The sequence below is a fragment of the Pygocentrus nattereri genome, chromosome 1 (assembly GCF_015220715.1).
Source record: "Pygocentrus nattereri isolate fPygNat1 chromosome 1, fPygNat1.pri, whole genome shotgun sequence".
In the NCBI taxonomy this organism is placed as follows: Eukaryota; Metazoa; Chordata; class Actinopteri; order Characiformes; family Serrasalmidae; genus Pygocentrus; species Pygocentrus nattereri.
The window spans coordinates 23,325,009-23,346,120 of record NC_051211.1 but is presented as its reverse complement, the minus strand read 5'-3'; the positions used below and the strand labels follow the sequence as shown (position 1 = coordinate 23,346,120).

Genomic DNA, 21,112 nt, shown 5'->3' with positions numbered 1-21,112 from the left:
GTATCAGCAGATAACTGCCATCAGTTTAGGCTTGACCGATACTTGATGGCACATTTATTACAGAAACATCTTAACTCAGAAATCATATCTGTCTAGTAACTATGACAACTTCAGTCAGGACTGAGTTTAGGACAGAAGTTACTACAGAATAAAAGTCCCTATTCCATTTAAAAAGAGAATTACAAATAACTATATTTCATAAATACTGCCCTAAATGCGGAGTCCTAACTTTTGTTTCCACCTTCTGTTTATATCGTTCGTAGATCACATAATGGTGTTACCATAAATTTGCATAAACCTTCTGTGTAGTTCCTTCTCATCACCCAGGTCTGTTAAGGTGTAGGTGAAAACTGGCCATATATTGCAGGAACAGCAGTGAATAATGAGAAGACAGAATTAAAGGAGTGACTATTCATTAGGAGGAATAGCACAGCAAGCTGGGTGCCGAAATTCTTAAAGGGAAACAAAAATGGGAGACGCCCCTGTTAAACAGCAGGGGGCACAGTCACAATATTCTTAAACTTTCCGATTGAGGTCACTAAAACTACCACTTCATCAAACTGTAGCTGTTTATACTATAGCTTACTGTTTTGTTTATGTGACTTCTGTTGCTGTGTTTATGCCTCAGCTGTGCGTTTATCATCGGTTGCTTGATAACAGACATAACAACCGCTTATCTGTCTCCACTGAGTGGATCACAACGGCCTTCCTTGCTAGAAAAACTAGCACACACCAGCATGGCTATGTTGTGACGTGGATGCTCTTATGTTGGTCAAGGAGCAAGACCATACTGGGTGATTGAGTTTAACCAGCACCAGAACAGAATAAACCAGCTGTGCTGCTTTTTCAGCAGGGTTACTTGAGATAAGATGCTGTATGATCCTGCAAAGGATAAAATGCCTAAATTAAGATAAGATTTACTTCAGTAACATGAATTTGTGGAAGATCTTGTGCTGACGTTGACAGGTCTTAATGGAAGATAGGAAGTTTCTGTAATATGGCTGCAGTAGAGCAAAATGTTTAGACAACACCGCACTAAAATATCTGCGTTTGTAACTCCACCTCCGAAATGCTAATGCAATAGATGTCATATTATTTTTGCATTGGTAAAATGTATGTATTTTCCCACCCACTGGTGCTTCATGATGTGATCAAGTCATTTTCAAGGCGAGGAAAAGTCATTAAACTAGAAAACATTGTTTTTTAAAATACTTAACCAGGTACATGAACTAAGACTGTAGATAACAATGTCAGATTGACATTAAAGGTATTTATAGTTGTACCTTAAACACTCTGTGTGCATCTGAAGTGGTGTTTGTGTGCATGGTTGCTGACCTTTGCTGACTCCATCTGGCCCTCGAAGCACAGTGCACTCCTCTATGCTGCCAAATGGCTCAAACATCTTTCTCACGTCAGCATCCGACTGCTGCTTCCCCAGCATTCCCACAAACAGCTTCCTGTCTATAAAGAGAGAGAGTGAGATACGGAGGGGTAAACCTACCAAATTTGGATTCCATACCAGTATTGATGCCATATACAGCTGTATGCAAAAGTTTGTGTGTCCTAGTCAATAACTTTTTTGTATTATTTTCTAAATAAAAAAAGTTGTCATCCTTACAAAGAACACACACTTGATAAAGAATTACTGTTTATTTGCAGAATTAAACATATTGGAATACAAAAAAAAGAATAAAATGTGACCTGCGCAGAAGATACAGCAAATTTTTTCCCAAAATAAAATAAATATAAAAATATAAAAAATATTAAAATTAGCAAATAAATAGAAATGATGCACTAAAACTTTCAGGAAAATGTCATACTTAAATGTGTTCTCAGTAGAGGATGTGTTAATTTATTTCCATTTAGAAAAATCAACAAAGCATGTAATTTGACTGGTGGTTCAGACGTTTGTATAGGACGGTACAATGCCACAGTTTTAGCTGCTTTCCTAGTTTTGTCCACTAGAGAGCAGCATCCATCTTTTACTGATACAGTGTGAGTGTGTGAGTGTGTGTTTGTCAGACAAAAAGAAACCTTTTCCACAAGGTTTTCCATGATGACACCTATGCTAGACTTAAAAAGTCTGGAATTACTTGCCATATTTGCCTTTTCATTACTTTCCATATAATAATAACTTGTGCATAGTACAGTGAAATATTACAGACCCTTCACCAAAAGATTTAAAATATATATTTTATTAATTATTACAAGCCCAATTCTAATGAAATTGGGACGTTGTGTAAAACATAAATAAAATCAGAATACGATGAATTGCAAATCCTTTTCAACCTATATTCATTTGAATACACTACAAAGACGAGATATTTAATGTTCAAATGGATGAACTTTATTGTTTCTTGCAAATATTCACTCATTTTGAATTTGTTGCCTGCAACACGTTCCAAAGAAGTTGGGACAGGGGCAACAAAACACTGGGAAAGTTGAGGAATGTTTGGAACATTCCACAGGTGAACAGGTTAATTAGAAACAGGTGAGTGTCATGATTGGGTATAAAGGGAGCATTCCTGAAAGGCTCAGTCGTTCACAAGCAAGGATGGGGTGAGGTTCACCACTTAGTGAACAACTGCGTGAGCAAATAGTCCAACAGTTTAAGAACAACGTTTCTCAACGTGCAATTGCAAGGAATTTAGGGATTTCATCATCTACAGTCCATAATATCATCAAAAGATTCAGAGAATCTGGAGAAATCTCTGCAAGTAAGCGGCAAGGCAGAAAACCAACATTGAATTCCCGTGACCTTCGATCCCTCGGGCGGCACTGCATTAAAAACCGACATCATTCTGTAACGGATATTCCCACATGGGCTTAGGAACGCTTCAGAAAACCACTGTCAGTGAACACAGTTCGTCGCTCCATCTACAAGTGCAAGTTAAAACTCTGCCATGCAAAGCGAAAGCCTTAAATCAACAACACCCAGAAACGCCGCCAGCTTCTCTGGGCCCGAGCTCATCTGAGATGGACTAATACAAAGTGGAAAAGTGTCCTGTGGTCTGACGAGTCCACATTTCAAATTGTTTTTGGAAATCATGGACGTCGTGTCCTCCGGGCCAAAGAGGAAAAGGACTGTCCGGATTGTTATCAGCACAAAGTTCAAAAGCCAGCATCTCTGATGGTGTGGGGGTGTGTCAGTGCCCATGGCATGGGTAACTTGCACATCTGTGAAGGCACCATTAATGCTGAAAGGTACATACAGGTATTGGAGCAACATATGCTGCCATCCAAGCAACGTCTTTTTCAGGGATGTCCTGCTTATTTCAGCAAGACAATGCCAAGCCACATTCTGCACGTGTTACAACAGCGTGGCTTCATAGTACAAGAGTGCGGGTACTAGACTGGCCTGCCTGCAGTCCAGACCTGTCTCCCATTGAAAATGTGTGGCGCATTATGAAGCGCAAAATACGACAACGGAGACCCCGGACTGTTGAACTACTGAAGTTGTACATCAAGCAAGAATGGGAAAGAATTCCACCTACAAAGCTTCAACAATTAGTGTCCTCAGTTGCCAAACGCTTATGCAGGATTACAGGGAATGTTACAGGGAATGTTTCAGCTCAGACTGCTTTTTGAACAAGGTACAATACACAGCAGCCAATCAGAACAAGCTAATTTACACATAGTAGTCTTAAAAACTTGTTTAATTCTAAAGGACTGAGAGGCTGGAAAGTGGTTCACTTAAAAATGTATTATAACTGTTGTGGGTTTATAAAGCTGCACAAATGTATATGTATGTATAAAACAATATTTCATTAAATAAAACATGAAAAAGTGGGATATAAGCCCTTTAATGTAAGTGTAACTGCAGTTTTGTTTTCTCCCTTTCATTTTACTAGACCAAAGAAGTGTTTCTTCGTATATATGCAAATGCATCCCCCCCCGAACTATTGTCAGCAAACTAATGTTGGTGACTGAACGTTGTTAAATGCTGTGATAAATCAGGTGGTGTTTGTTTGTGTCTTACCTCCACGGCCCTCGCTGTCCGCTGGCTTCACCTGAATGGGCCGGTTCATCTGGAACACACACAAAAAAAAAATCATGTCATAATCCTCTCTCTCTCTCTCTCTCCTTCTCTAAATGTTTATCATGCCCTATAAACCCAGGCTGGATATATGTGGGATAATGCTGACATCTTTTGATCTGCCCATCTGTCCTTGTGCTGTGCTTCCAAAGCACGTTCCCTACCTGACGCCCTATTTCTCTTATTTTACACTCCCTCCATCTTTTCACTCAGTTCAGGCATCTTTAAAAGGTGAAGCTCACAGATTTTTCAAAACTCCTGCATCATTTAATAGTTAAGATATGAACACTGTCATTCAAAGAGCTTTACTGTGAAATACTCAGTTCTAGACAAAGTGAATTAGAACTGTTCATAGTGGTGAAGATACGGACCAGACGTCTGAGGAGTTGACTGCCTAATGCCTGAGATACTGTTTTATGATCATTTTGACAATGTTTTGGCCTAAAATATATATTTTTAAAATCCTGTTAGGGAAAACAGTCCATAAAGAAAACTGAATTAATCAGATTTACCACTTTTTTATCATCATCAACATTATATGCAAAAATAAATAAATAATTAAATAATACACAAGTGTAAGTAAGTGCGTTGGTCGCTTTGAGTAGTAAATTAAATGGCTATATTTACATTGTGACTTTTGGTTCCCATCAAAATCATCGCTCACAAATCTGAGTTTCTCTACAACAAACACTTCATGGCAAACTGTGTTTACATCTCAATTATTTCATTACGCAGAATCTTCTAAAACACAACCAGCTCGAGTTTGCTTTTAACCCTTGTCTGCCTGCTTCATAGGCTATTTCTCTCTCTCCAACCTTTTCACAGATCATGTTTGTGCTCTCTCTCTCTCTCCCTCTCTGGTAATCCCTCTCTACTTCTCTCTCCCTCTCAGTTGGAAGACACTAGGAAAAAGCACACACCCACGCGAGATTAAGGGAGTGATGGGATTAAGCGCGCTTGCCGGCTAATCTGGCTTACAGCCCTTCGCCAGATTAAAATGGTGAGAGATTCAGAGCTCGCGAGAGAGAGGAGGAAAAGAGTCATGAGGGAAAAGAGAGAGGGATGGAAAAGGGGGAGGAGGAGGAGGAGGAGGAGGAATGAGTGTAAAAGAGAAATAGGGTAACTGATACATTATAGGAGAGCATGCTAACCTTACAACCCTTTGGCATGTTTACAAACGAAGGCCTTTCTCTTTACGCTCAAACCTTTTCAATCTGGCCTCATAAATGAACACAAACAAGACCTGAGGAGACTTGACTTTGGAAATAAGGTGCACAAATGTTAAATGTCAAGAATACAATTGAGGGAAAATTTCATATCAAACTGCCTGTTTTAGTTTCTGCTTTTTAAGAAAGAAAAAAACTGCTCACAGAATCAAAGAAGCCACAGCAAAAAAGAAAAAAGGGAAATGGAAACATGAGAAAGAAAAAAGAAAATCGGAGAACAGCAGAGAATAGAAGAGAAGCAAGGAGAAAAGAGAAGCAAAGAGAACAGAATAGCAGAGAAGAGAAAAGAAGAGAAGCAAAGAGAAGAGAAGAGAAGCAAAGAGGAGAGAAGAGAAGCAAAGAGGAGAGAAGAGAAGCAAAGAGAAGAGAAGAGAAGCAAAGAGAAGAGAAGCGAAGCAAAGAGAAGAGAAAATAACCAAAGAAAAGAGAATCAAAGAGAAGAGAAGCAAAGAGAAGAGAAGTAAAGAGAAGAGAAGCAAAGAGAAGAGAAGAGAAGCAAAGAGGAGAGAAGAGAAGCAAAGAGAAGAGAAGAGAAGCAAAGAGAAGAGAAGAAAAGCAAAGAGAAGAGAAGAAAAGCAAAGAGAAGAGAAGCGAAGAGAAGAGAAGCAAAGAGAAGAGAAGCAAAGAGAAGAGAAAATAACCAAAGAAAAGAGAATCAAAGAGAAGAGAATCAAAGAGAAGAGAAGCAAAGAGAAGAGAAGTAAAGAGAAGAGAAGTAAAGAGAAGAGAAGTAAAGAGAAGAGAAGAGAAGTAAAGAGAAGAGAAGTAAAGAGAAGAGAAGCAAAGAGAAGAGAAGCAAAGAGAAGAGAAGCAAAGAAAAGCAAAGAGAAGAGAAGCAAAGAGAAGAGAAACAAAGAGAAGCAAAGAGAAGAGAAGCAAAGAGAAGCAAAGAGAAGAGAAGCGAAGAGAAAAGAAGCAAAGAGAAGAGAAGCAAAGAGAAGAGAAGCAAAGAGAAGCAAAGAGAATTAAGAAAGAAAGAGAGAAGGCGGACTAAAGCCACGGACACAGTTTTGAAGTTGCCATGTACTGTTCACACTGCATGACTTGCTGTCTTGTAATCCTGTCTCCTTCTTGAAGTTGATGTGGTTTGCACATGACTGGTGAGCGATGGGGTCACACATTACAAGATTTTTAAGGAATAATCGATGAGTCTGTCTGGTCTCCAAACTTTGTGTTGTCATGTAAACACGTGAGAGGTAACACAGGGAATGATATGTGCAATAGTTTTTTTCCCCCCAAAAAAACAGTAAAAAGCAAGTGATGTAAGTTATTTGTACACTGATTTACAGCGAAAAACAAGGAGGAAAAATTAAATATGGACTGAAATGAAGCCCAGAGTGACGTTTTGCCCGAGAACCTGGGCTTTTCTCTGCAATCTCCAAAAACTGAGTGTAAAATCAGGGCTGAAACGGTGTTGTGTGAACGCAGCATTAGCTAACAAAAGCTTGGTAATTGTGACAAAGAAGCTTCGTTATGGAGCAGGTGATTGTTGATATTTGTAAATCATTCACTTTCATCTTTCATATACAAAATACACTGATCACACACACGCACGCACGCACGCACACACACACACACACGCACGCACACACACACACACGCAATCTTCACAGTGCAGAAAACCTTTAAAATGACTCATTAACTTACACACATTCACACACGGGTCAAATACCCAGAGGGCCGTTTATCACTGTGACTAATGAAGGCTGTTGCATTGATTACTTCAGTCATTTGTGGCACTGTAACATTTCACCACACCCCAGTGGGTTTGCCTCAGGGTCAGTTCTGATGGGGGTCTTCGGACTATAATGTCAGCAGCTGCACACGCGGCTGAGCCACTTTAACATCAGCTCTGACAGCAGAAGGCTGCTCTGCGGTGGAAACAGTAGCGTGAGCCGAACAGACGGGCGACTCTTTCAGCAATTGGAGGCATATTAATGGCTGTTTTCCTGCTGGCCTGTTTGGTTGCAATACTGCCGCATCACTGCTGCTCCACACTGGTTAAATGGCTGGTCACGTGCCCTGAAAATTACTTTTCATTTCAAGCCAAGCACCACGGCCTACAAAGGCTTCTTCCTGAGCCCAGATATCAGCCTGAGCCTTCATTGTTGCTACTATAAAGCCGCTGTTTTTAGATTCGTCTATGTGAAATAATGTGTAATGAGCTTTTCTCACATAAATGAAACGCAGGCTCACGGTTCTGCAGGTCACTGTAGATAAAACGCAATAAGAAATACAGACAACGCTGCTGCTTCTGTGTTTATCTCCAACGAATGGCTCCATTTAAAACCAATATTAGTCCTTTTGATTCAGTGCGATCTTTCAAATTGAAATTCACGGCTAATTTGGAGAGCTGCTTTATTCGGCTCCCTTTTGTGCCGATGACGAGCTTCCGAGACGAAGAAGAGAGGAGGAGGATGGGATAGAGTGGTTGGGAGGAAAAAAAGGAGACAGAGGGAGAAGGCGTACAAAGGGATGAGTGCAAAAGAGAGGGAGAGGGAGAGAGAGAAAGAGCGTCATGGCACTGCCACTTCAGGTCGGCACAGCAACCAGACTGCGGCTGCCATGACAACAGGGAGCCGAGCTCTCCAGCAGGTAAACAAGGTTGCCCTGGACAACCAGGGGAGAGACGGGGAGAGGGAGAGAGGGGGGGGGGGGGCAAAAAATGGGAGCGAAAGGTGAAAGATAAGTGGAAGACAGGAAATTGAAAGAGTGTTTGAGAAAGGGATGAAGGGAAAGAAAGAAAAAAAATGAAAGAATAAAAAAAGAGTTCTGACTGAGTCATTGGGGAGAGAGGAAGGGCATCATGGAAAGAGGAAAACAGGAAGAGAGTGATAGCGAAAAGATTTAGAGAGAGAGAGAGAGAGAAGTGAAAGAGTGAAGGAAAATATCAGAGGAGAAAGAGAGGCAGAGAAGAGGAAAAAGAAAAATAAAGGGAGAGAGAAAAGAGAAAATAGAAATACAGAAAAAAGAGGGGAGAAAAGAAAGGAAAGAGAGTGAGAGAGAGAAGAGAAGAAGGAAAAGAAGAGGGAAGAGAGCAAAGACAGGAAAAAGAAAAGAATAGAAAAAAGCACAGAGGAAAAAATGAAAAGGGGAAATAAAAGGGGGGAGAGAAAAAAGAAAACAGAGAAAAGAAAAAGAAAGAATAGAGACAGTGGCGCAAAGAAAAGAGAAACGGTACCAGAAAAGAGAGGGAAGACAAGGACAGAGAAAGAGAGAGAGAGAGAGAGAGAGAGAGAGAGAGAGAAAGAGAGAGAGAGAGAGAGAGAGAGGGAGAGAAAGAGCGTGAGAGTGAGAAAGAGAAAGAGCGTGAAAGAGCAAGAGAGAGCGGGAAAGAGAACGAGAGAGAAAGAGAGCGAGAGCAAGAAAGAGTGTGAGAGAGAGAGCGAGAGCGAGAGAGAGAGAGAGAGAGCGAGAGAGAGAAAGAGAGAGAGAGAGAGAGAGAGAGAGAGAGAGAGAAAGAGAGAGAGAGAGAGAGAGAGAGAGAGAGAGAAAGAGAGAGAGAGAGAGAGAGAGAGAGAGAGAGAGAGAGAGAGAGAGAGAGAGAGAGAGAGAGAGAGAGAGAGAGAGAGAGATGATTAATTAGTTACCAGAGAAACAGAATCAGAGCCTCTCACTGTTCTAGAGAAGCTGTTGGTTCAGATAAATAAGCTGCAGAAATGTTGACATCTGAAGTTGTTTATCCTCAACAAGCAAATACACTCAACACAGAGCGCTGGAGTGTGTGGAGCATTAACAGACCTCTTCCGGCTCCACTCGCCACTCTGCTGCGAACACACGCGCAAACACACACACACACACAGCCATACTCACTAAATATAAACCATAAACACACACACATACACACACACTCTTAATCTCTCATGTGTGCTGCTGTGGCAGTGGAGGATTTTTCTGGGATTATAGAATATTAAATCCATAGATTATTCAATCAAATCACATCACCCACCCTTATCCACACACACACACATTTATGCTCCACAGACTCGATGCCAAATCACGACACAGCAAGATCACATTCAACACACCACAAACCTAATACAAATCTCTAAAAAGAACACACACCCCTCCTCTGTAAAGTGCTCTTAAGTGTATAAAACAGACAGACACACCCACAAAAAGCAAATGATAAAACAACAAAAGGACCAGCAGATTTCTGATGTGTGTGTATATATCATGTGAGAAAAAAATAGCTTTGCATCAGTGACTTTGCATGTGACATTTTTTTTATTCCAAAGAACATAAAATATTTTCTCCTTGGAATTAAAATGGGATGAAATGGGTGTTTCTCTCGTTTGTAGTGTGCAGCATTCAGCCATTTGAAACAGCAATGACTCACACATTGGACCCTCTCATACATACACATACACACACGCAGAGAGAGAGAGAGATGTGTGTGTGTGTGTGTGTGTCATTGCTGTTGGAACAAAACTTGTATCTACATTTTTGTTTCATTTTTTTTTTTAATCTAGAAACACCAGCTGCCATTTACATTGTGTCCAAAAATACCTTTAATAAAATCTATGTACATTAAAGGTTATAATTTTAGAGACAGGCGATATTTGTGCGTGTGTGTGTGTGTGTGTGAGAGTGCATCCATGTGTGAACAGGCGTGTGTGTGTGCGAGCGTAACTTCAGGCGTTCTGCTACTTGCCACAGTGTATAAATTCATGTTGATTTGAGTGTGTGTGCGCGCATGTGTCTCTACACAGAGCCTAATTCTCACTCTCGCTCTTCTCCCTCCATCCAATTGCCACGCATTGCATCGCTCCCGTTCCCTAGCAACCCTGCATCTCTCATCCCAGCCGTCTCCTGGCAACAGGACCCGCGACCGTAATCAACCTGCCACCCCACCCCCAATGTCTCTCTCTCTTCCAATCCTTTTCTCTGCGTGCACGCTACTCCCTTTTCCTGCTTTTTCCACTGACACAAAGACAAAACATTGCCTGTTCTCACACACACACACACACACACACACACACACACACACCAAATGTATTATTTGAGTAACAGATTTTTAATACTTTAAACAGTAAACACCTAAAACCCTGTTTTCCCTTTATAAGCAGTGCTGGGGGATATATATAGTCTATACTAGTATACTTGTATTGATGTCACACAACAATTTCAATTCTTAGGTTTGGCATTATTGATAGATAACAGGATTTCTGGATAGGAGTACCACCTAATTTACTGGTATACAATTCCCACCTGCTATAGGTTGCCCCCCCCTGAAGTTAAGCTACCATGCTAGGAGGGTTAGGGCTAGCACATCCTGCCACCAAGACACATGAAGCAAATACGTCAACACTGGAGACCAGAGAGAACAAGGAGAACACTCACTGCCCATGCAGTTACATTAGCCAACAAACACCTGAGCTGGCTAGCATTGGGCTGAGTGACTGGATGGGCAGGACAGAATTGCCTCTCCCCCCAGAGAGAGTGAGGCCTATTATGATCTCTTGGATTCCTGATCACAGATGACTACGGCTTCACCAGAGATCAAACTCACTTGGTGATACTGTTTTAACACAAAGGTTCCAGCACTGAGAGAAACAAGATTATTAAACTTCACTAATGCAAACCTTATATACTTGGAAAAGTATTAGAATATTAAACTTTATCAGTACATTAAAACTACATTTAGCCTACACAATATGGAACAGATACACTGATGCAGTAACATGACTGACTGTCTGAAAACCTGTGGTCAATTAAAATGTTTACAGAACATTATCTGGGAACAAATGTGGCTGAAGAATTGTTGTTATTTTGCAGTTTATATTGTGACAAAGCTTTACAACCGTGTCCTCCAGAACACCTCGCTCTGCCCTCATATCCTGCAAAATCCCAGAAGACGCTTTACTGCCTGAACCAATCAATAAGCCAAAACCAATTAGCCTTTTCCAAAAAGGTGCCCATCACCAATAATCAATGACTCTGAAAGAGAAAACAAGAAGAAGACGTGGCAAAGATCACATAACTCCATCGCATTAACGCCGCTGAGCACTTGATGACTGCCATGAAGATGGATTTGGGGAATAGTGTCACTTTGTAGCACTGGTGTGGTGTAACCATGTCTCTGGGTACTCCTCTCCAGTGCATTCTTCAGATTCTCAACAGGTTCTGTCTTCCTATATCTGATACCCGTCTCATCATAAATACAGAGTTACGTGTGTACTGTCAGTGCTGAGATGTACATAGTGGAGTGTTACATTTGACTAGATGATAAGGTTGGGGGCACGACACTAAGAGTGGGAAACAATCGATTCGTAGATGCATCTCGATTCTCTAATGAAATCGGCTGCACCGTCAAGTGCAAAGGTTTGAACACCCCCGGTCAAATTACATTTTGTTGGTTTATTAAAGCCCTATTCAAACGGGATCAGTTTTAGTCAAGGCACTCAGTTAATGAAATTTGTAAGGGATTCGACAGGCTGATTCATACAGGATAAAGCTTCCCAAATTACCTTAAATAGCCTGGAGCAAAACAGCATAGCCTGGATGTTCTTTTCAGCATTAAGCTAAGAAATAACTGGATTTGAACAAACAATCAACACAACCAAACAAGTTGATATCAGATGCAACAGCATTAAACTAGTACAACGGGATCACTCAAATAAACATGTGGCTCAAGAGGACAGAAACCGCTGTCAGACTTCACTTCTCATTCTCTTTTTAATGAGCCCATCACCAAAAACACGGTGTGATGTACTTCTGCTTTAAACGTCATGATAAAGGAAGGCCAATTTGAACAGGACTACCATTACTGGATGAGCTCGGGGTCTGACAAGTTAAGGAAAGTAAGTCACTCTGGACTGATTACTTAGCAGACGTGTGAAAACTACAAAACATAACCACCGATTTCATCTGTAATCACTCAAATTATAGCAACTCACAAGTAAAACTAAATCCTACTCAAAAAGGGCTTATGCCACACCTCCCCCGCCCAAAACCGCACAATTATATAAGATTACTGTACTCAGATGTGGTCATTTTTCAGTGATCTTTCAGTAATATTAACACCATTGAGGTTTTTTTTTTGGACCACCTTTTTGGTTTACCTATACATACACATGACTACTAAGGGTGTTACATTTTAGTGATTATATCTCATTATTTGTTCTATGTTTACCTCATTTAAAGGCAACTGTTGTGGGAGGGGATGTTTTAAAGTGAAAATATGAAGGTGGACTCTTATAAAATTATAAAAATTACATTATATAAAAATAATACATTATAAAATTAGATTTTGTTTTTTGTGATTTGTCTGCCAATAGAAGAAATGCTAAAAAAAAAGGGCTTATGTGAAACTCAGATAAACACATCCTCTACCGCGGACATTCTCAACGTTTTCTAACTCACAGCTCACACAACCGATCACAAAGGTCCACAAGATTTTAGTGACAAGACCACAAGCGCAAAAAAAATGTCCATAGTCTGTCAATTTTGCTTGGTAATATAACGCAACACAATAATCAATAATATCAATAAATAATCAAACTTACTTAACGAGTTAGCTGATGTTATTTGGCAGCTACCAAGTGCCACACCACATGCTGAAGAAATGGAAATTGTGAAATGAGGTCTGGCTCAGTTCAGTTGGTTTAGACGCGTATTTCTTTATCCTCCTAGATGACAGCATCATTTTATTTGTCAGACACACCGAACGCGATTTATTCATGCCGTATTTATATATAACCGAGTTACAAACATCCAAGCTATATCCTAAAACCTCTCAAAGTTCCAGCTCCTGAATGAGACGGTGACACGATCGGTGCTCCTTTCACTCAACCAAAATGGAAAACAGCCCACTCAGTGTCATCATCTTCCTCATTTGTGAGAAGCAAAGGAGATCCTTGTCACAGACATTCTGCTTGTTTGTATGTTTCTGTCATGCCACAAGCAGGCCTGGTAATTTCTGCTGTCCTGAGTGTTTTGGTTCATACTTTACTTGGGTTAGTCTGAGATGCACTGGCTGTTTCACTTGTAGGTGGTCCAGCCTTGGGATCTTTCTTTTGGAAGACCCTGTTTATAGCCATTAATATGTGATAGAGGAATTCCACACGAACGAAAAGAGAAAAGATTTACTTTGCCTTGCTCTGAAAATGTAAACATAGCAAGCATTTTGTAAGGCTACTAAATGAGGTGGAGCTAAATATGACGTTCTGTGTTCAGAAATAAGTAGTCATGTTTAAAATAACACTTAAGTACAGTTAAAATATAAATGAATAAATAAATAAATAATAAGACAGCTGCGGCCCCCTAGCAGTACTACTGCGGCCCACAGGTCGTAAGCCACTGCTCTACAGGGAACAAACTTAAATACAACATTTTTCTGCAAATTCTGGTGCACAAATTCAGCAACAAAAGCAAATAAACAGAAGGTGTACTTTAAAACGTGCAGGTGCTGAGGTGCTCAAACATTTGCATGAAGTCAGAGCTACTAAAGTAGTACACTTGGTGCAGCCTGGCTTGGAGGTCACTGATTAATCCAGGTTTGTAGTCATACATTGGAAATTGCATATGAAATGAAGGGCCTGAAACAACAGTAAATATGCCCCTACAAAAGAAGGAGGCTTCTGAAGACAACCAACTTGAGAAACTGCTGTGGCTAAAAGGCTAATCCAGTACTATTCACAGTTACATTCAGAGTCAGCGCTACGCTGTATACAACATGTGACATCAAAATATCAAATAAAAAAGCATTTTCTGTTTATTCAGATTTTAGTTAAAACCTATAGATTGTGAAATTGGGGATACAGACTTGCAATGCAATGCTACATTCAAGATCGACTGAAGTAACACTGCTAAGAAACAAAGCAAACGTGTAGATGCATCGAGAAAAGTTTCATTGCATCCTGGCACTTTGAACCGTCTTCTAAATAAGGGGCTACAACTGCAAAGCTAATAGGCTTTCAAATTAAGCTGGGTTAAACTTTAACAAATACGAGTGGATCTTTAACCCACCCCTGTAGTTCATCTATAGTCCATCTGTTCACTCACTTCATTAAAATCTTTCATCAAACTATTTACATTACTAATACAAAGGAGCTAATGCTGATTTTTGAACATACACAAAAGACAAATGGGCCTCATATACGCTTAAAAGGAAGAAGACCACAAAGTTAACCTGCTTTAATTCCCTGTAGCCGCTTCATCATTCACTGGACATTATGTATTATTGATTAAGAACACGTTCGGAGAAGTGCACCATCTCTGACAAACGAGCGTTGGGCAGAATCTTGGTGTAAGTGATCTGTTCAAGAAAATAAATACAGTACAACGCACCTATCAATCAAAAGGCACAGAGGGAGGACACTGCAGAAGGGTGTGATTAATAACCTAATCACATGCCAAAAGGACACGCTTCATTTCCAGCCTGACATCTAACAGAAGGTACGATTAAGGTTATTTCGAGTCCAAATGCGACTTAGTTTCACAAGTTTACTATTGAATTTTTCCACTAACTGCATTTTATGTAGGGCCTGTTCAAGTGTGGAAAACAAACAGAAAGGGGGAAACCGGCCTGCATCATATAAGCTGAGGAGAAAAACACCCCTTAGAGCAGAAGTAAACTGACTGTGTAGTCTTTTATTTTACCTTAATTAATTCATTTACTAATGCCTAAATAGTAGAGAAAATGCTAAATTGTTTCAAAGATACTTGCAATTAAAAAATAAAACTATATTACAAGAAAAAAATTCTTACTTGAGGTTAGTTAATGGTGTGAACAAGTCTGCCCATCTAGATGCATGTCTATATCTGATTAAGTTCTACTTTTACTGACTTTAATCATCAAAGAACACACACTCACATCCTAACAGATGTCCGTGTTTAAGCTGATAGATGTTCTCCCTCATCCAATCCCCCACCCCCAGACGCGCACACACACACACACACACACACACACACACACACACACACACACACACACACACACACACACACACACACACGCGCTCGGCCATACCCCTCCCCCATCTCCCTTAGCTCATTATGTCAAATTTTTCATTCATTCATTCACTCATTTCCCCCTTCCCCCCTTCTCCTTCTTTCACTTATCCTTCCAGTTTCTCTTTAATTATCCTTCTTTTCTCCTGGCTCCCTCGTTCCCTTCTCTCCAACCCTTCAACCCCTCATTTATTCCAACAATGGTTTCATCTTGTCTCTGTGTGAGTATAGATACTGACACTAACGCACACTTAATCTCATAGCTCCTGCAGTGTAAACCTCACACACACACACACACACACTTTAACAGTGAAGTGTGGCCATGTGCACTAACTTGGTGTTGTGTGTCTCATTTATTTCTTTGTTTTACATATATATATATATATATATATATATATATATATATATATATATATATATATATATATATATATATATATATATTATTTCTCATACATATCTTTTATATAATCATACACCCAGATAAGCACTAGTGATGGTCACGTGTACACACACACACACACGCACGCACGCACAACCACTCATACACACGCACACTACTAACAATACAAAATAATAAATAAATAAATAAATAAAAATAATAATACTAATAATAATGTCGTTTGATGTACGTCTACATGTTCGTCTCCTTATGGCAGCTCAGTACTACCTGTAACCATCATTCACCCAGTATTTCTCACCAGTCCCTTATTAACTTAAATTAGGAATGCTGGTGATAGATTCGAACAAATGTGACAACTTACGCTGAATGTCTTTTTTTACTGTAACTAGGTTTATTTGTATTTATTCTAACGTTAAACAGTGTTTTTACAGGCAGAAAAAACACCCATCAATAAGCTAAATGGTTTCTGAATTTGCTTAGGTGTCCGACTTCTGCACAGTTCTGTGCTTTCATAGGCTCAGGCACACAAACACAGCTTCATCGGCTAATAAGACCGAAAGCAGTTAACATATTAATTTCCCTAGGCAGAAGATACAGCACAACTAATGACGTTTAATATCAATCTAAAGGATTAAACACACTACAACTGTGTCTGCTCTTATCTGCAACACACACACACATTGAGCATCCCCCCTTTCAATCAAAACACCTGCCCGGCCCTCCCCCACAACAAAAGCATGTCACACACGCTCTTAGCCATACACACCTCAGCGCACGCACACACACAGTTGCTAAAGTGACCTCACTGCCATTTTCCTTGCAGAGCTGTATATGTGCAGACTGAACTGTGAGCATGCTAACGCTGTTAAATGTTAATTAAGTCAGGGCTGGTTGGACAAACGTTGATGGGAACCATGCCTCTGCTGGAGTTTGCAAATGGGATTCTGATCTAAGAATGGGGCAGAATGGGGCATCCATTCATTCTGCCTGTTAGGGCCGCTCAATACACCATTTGTTAATTGCAACATCGATAAGTGTACAGTATGCAAATGTGTTTTTAACCAATCACTATATATACTTTTCTCGTGCTGGCCAATCAAACGGGTCTTTAGATGAATTAAGGCATGAAGGAACAAATATATGATGTTCCATATATACAACAATGAAGGCCAATCTATAATCACATCCATAATGTGCTGCAAGGAATATCGCAATTGCAATTTGTAGCAATAGGCCTATAACAGCAATAAGGCATCAGGCAGCCCTAAGCAGAACACTGGACTACTGACTTAATCAGCCTTTAAATGCAACCTTTCCACGGTTATCGCCATAATTCACTGAAAATCATAAACTGGACTAATACCTGCTGATCTGCAACCAGCTTTGCGGTGATTACGCAATAGCTCAGATCAGATTTGCACTAGGAGTGGCAGTTTGTAGCTTTTCAACACAAATAGAAGAGATAAGGCCTGATGAGCAGCATCATTTAGACTGTCCATGCATTTCAATGAGTAGCTAGCTACAATCTGAAAGCTCCATTTTAGCTCAAAATAAAAATCTCCAAAATAATAACTTCACAGGAAAAGGTAAAAATGTCAATTACTTCTAATATAAGTTAATGGTAAAGAAGTTTTATTTCAAGAAATGTGGAGCATTTCTATTCTTCAATTCATCATGCAAGTTTCACACAGTGTAAAGGGCATTTGTGGGCTCAAATAATGTGGAAAAAAAATGGGGAGACTTGCTTTAGTTTGGCAATGATTCAAAACAGTTTTTGCCCTTCAGTAGATTAATATTGGCTATAGATATTGGCTGTAGAGCACTGATTTTAATTTCAATGAAAGCTCATTAAAAAAGAAAAGAAAAAGAAATAAACTGCCCGTTAGGAGAAGAGTTAAATGTGACGCACTGCCAGCCCTAAAAAAGACAGTCCACTGTGGCAGACCACCTCAGCACAGTGACTGATCCAGAACTGAGCACCAAAGTGACCAAGTACAGACTGCTACAAACAGCAGCGGACACAAGAACAGAACATGCAAAATTCACTGAGTTTTGCAAAGAAGTCTCTACAAGAATTAGCAATAAATCTCTCTTAGTGGGCAACCTCTCTAAATGACCACAATTGTCAGGAGAACACAGCGAACGGTGCAGACTGGCGCAATGCGTCCTGGCCTGCCACTACAAGTGAAACAGCACGTGACCACATTAGACTTTAAAGATTCCACACAGACATTTAAGTGTACTCTGTATGTGTCTATGCCATGTATATATATATATATGTATATATATTGGCTTTCCTCTTTTTATGCTCCTACAATTTCAACAGCCCAATCTCCAAATGTTTAATGTTTGAGCGTAGCAGTTTAAACTTTGTCATTTTAACTTGCCTAATCATTATTCTTTTCCCCCAAATTAAATTTTTCTATTTTTTATTTTCAAAACTTTGGAGTCTGAGCTTAGGAAATACATACATAGCATTACGTTACATGCCAATAAAGCAGACTGAATTGAACTGAATTTAAATTGAATTTGAATTGGATATGGCAGTGATCTGAGATGCAGCCTGTAATAGAATAGCACCGTAACAAAAGGGTTCAAATGAGGGTGAGAGTATCATCAGGCTAACACAATGGATTTTAATGAGTGTGTCATTAAATGTGTTTGTTTGTGTGTGTGTGTGTGCGTGTGTGCGTGCGTGTGCGCGTGTGCGTGCGCGCGCGTGTGTGTGTGTGTGTGTGTCCTGCTGCTTTTGTTGTGCCTGAATCCGTGACGAACACAGCTAAGCAAACATGTTGGGATGGCAACTGGATCCAGGGAGCAAGAGATAGCAGAGATGGGCAGATGATAGAGGCAGAGGAGAGTATAGAAATGGAAAAAGGAAGAGAGGAGAAGAGAAGAGAAAATAAGACGAAGAGGCAAAAGAGAGAGAAGAAACGGAACAAACAAGACAAGCAGCAGAACAAGAAAAGAGAATGAGATGAGAGACTAGAGAAGAGAAGAGAAAAACAGACTATATGACAAATAGGTAGAAAATATGAGAGCAAAGGTAAAAAAAAAGGAAAAAGGTAGAAAAAAGAACAAGCGAACAGGAAAGAACTGAGGGAAGAGGTAGAAAAAAAGAGAAGATAAATAAAGGCAAGCAAACGAGGAAGAGAGCTTTACCCCTCCTCCTCCTCTTTGTCTGTTTTCTCTCCTCTCTTGCTCTCTCTCTGTCCACAATCTGTGTGCCTCTCACCTGAAATTAAACATAGGGCCAGGTGCCACTCTACCATCTGTTCCACCCCTCCCTCCGTCAGTCACTCTGTTTTCTCTTTCTCGTTCTCCTACATTCCCAAGACTCTTTACTAAACGGTCCCAGGGTGGTTACCTAAGAGCTTCAATGTATATACGTGATACTAAGAGAAACTACCTAGAGGGACTTCAATCATGAGAGAGAGCTGAGCCTGCTTTTATCTTTTTTTATTATTTTTATTTAAAACAATCCAGCTCACTGTGCCTATCTGAGTCACACACATGTTAAGCATTCATGGAGGTGCATTGTCATGGCAATTCTATATGACTGACAGAGCAGGGGGTGTGGCCTACCCCAAGAGGCAGGTGCTGTCAGCCGGTAATAATGCCACACAGCTGGGGTGTGCGTGCGGGAGAGAGAAAGCGAGAGTGGGAGAGACTGCTGATTAGCGTTGGTGGGGATGTGTTCTTCTTAATAATGTGTTTTTTTTATTGTAGTAGAGAAAGCAGGGGAAGGGGTGTGGAGTGGATGTCTGGTCTGGACGGTTTTGGAGACGGTCTCGCAAGGCTTAGGTGATGAGGCCGGACAAATGGAAGGATGGAGGGATCGAGAAGGAGGATTTAAGGGGGGTGAGGGGGGGGGGGGTGCACCCACCAGCCTCCTCTGAGAAGAGAGGGCCTCCTTTGAAAGGTCATGAAGGTCAGACTACTGTCATGCTAATAATAGGATTTTGAAAAGAGCTCCTGGGTCCCTACAAGGCTGCAGTATTGATAAATAACATAAACCTGGTTAACTGCGGCGTATGTCATTTGCTACTTGAAATTGGCATGAAAGAACAGTACAGTGTTCTGGCCACAAATTACATTAAAAAAATAGCATGTTTCCTGTCGGGAAATCTGTTTTTTTTTTTTTTGTCTTGTTAATGTTTTTTTTTTGGTGTCATTATAAAAGAAGGAAAAAAAAGATCAAAGCAAACCAAGTCAGGTTTATAAGGCATTAATTTAGCCTAAAGTACCACATACAGGCACATTAGTTGTATTAATACAGGCTTAAATATCATCTTATAACATGAGGTATTTGAAAAATACTAGCACTAAAGTACCTGCACATAAATGTAAACATTCAGTCTACGCACTGTATAAACAGTTAGCTTTCTATAATGTGTTCATCTGTAATCCCCCATTTCTCTGACCCCTCAATATGTCTCGGCAGGCTAACGGCATCTCCTAGTACAATGTATGCAAATCAGAACCGAATCGCTTCCTTTATCGTTCGCGAACGGGTTGCAGACATTCTCCCACTCTGCTTCCCCCTCAGGCCGATTACATTTACTCAAATCCAATTTAAAGGAAAAAGCAAATGCCCTCCTGGTCTTCCTTGCCAGCTCTTAACCTACTGGAACATAAAGCTGACGGAGTATAGTCCTATTACAGGAATACTGCGGAATACGACAGAAACCCACTGCCTCAAAGCACATTTATAACATGCCAACGGGCAGTTGCCTCAACGTCAGCCCACTGTCTCCTATTATAAGTCTGCTTTGAGTCAAGGGATTTTGCTCTTTTACATAAAACAGCAAATGCATTTATTATCTGTGGAAATCGGCTGATATATTCCTTTAAGGCCTCATTCCAAACCCAGCAGACTCTTAAGGACCCTAAGTGCAGGTCTTTAAGGCAAGAAAGGTAAGGGAATAAGGACTGATTTGAGCCAGAACATAAGGGTGGGAGGACTTTAAGTGGAGGGGGGGTGGTTTGAAGGTTTTTCGAATTTGTAGGTTGCTCATTATTGTGCGGACAGAGCAGATGGCCGAGCGAGTTAGCTAATCAACAACTTCAGAGAGAGTGCCACCATTGCGGATGCCTTCTCAAGGATTACGCTCCTCCTACATGTCTAATTAGAGTCTGGTTGGTTGGCAAAGACTTCCACAGCTCCCCACCGTTCCCAACACCTTATAGCACATCTCATTTGCTACACATAGAACGTTACATTGAATGCTCTGTAACACTTACAATAAATGTTATATTATATGGACCCTATTGTCATGGCATATGGCATGGCAAAGGTCATGAAAGGACTGCGGATCATTAGAAGCCACTCACCCCGGGCAACGTTTTCTGCTCATGTAACGCATTCTGGGCCTTCAAGGCGGACTCCCTGGCACAGTACGTCAAGAACGCACATCCTGTTGGAACAGAACAGAAAAAGGAACTGATTGCTCAATACTTATTTTAGCGGTTATGATATTCTGTACAACTGAA

General features: G+C 40.4%; 1 protein-coding gene across 4 annotated transcripts in view; it reads right to left on the bottom strand.

Moving 5' to 3' along the window:
* The window catches only part of celf3a (cugbp, Elav-like family member 3a), a 37,937-nt gene that overhangs the window by 9,549 nt on the left and 7,276 nt on the right, over positions 1-21,112 (bottom strand). For all 4 annotated transcript variants that reach the window (XR_005131335.1, XM_037544266.1, XM_017715351.2 and 1 more), the window contains exons 3-5: positions 20,954-21,036; positions 3,980-4,028; positions 1,336-1,461 (exon numbers count right to left, since the gene is read on the bottom strand). Coding sequence is in view for 3 of the 4 variants with exons in the window: in XM_037544266.1 (XP_037400163.1) it covers positions 1,336-1,461; positions 3,980-4,028; positions 20,954-21,036 (258 nt within the window). In the remaining variant the exon portion in view is untranslated. The remainder of the gene's footprint in view (positions 1-1,335; positions 1,462-3,979; positions 4,029-20,953; positions 21,037-21,112) is intronic.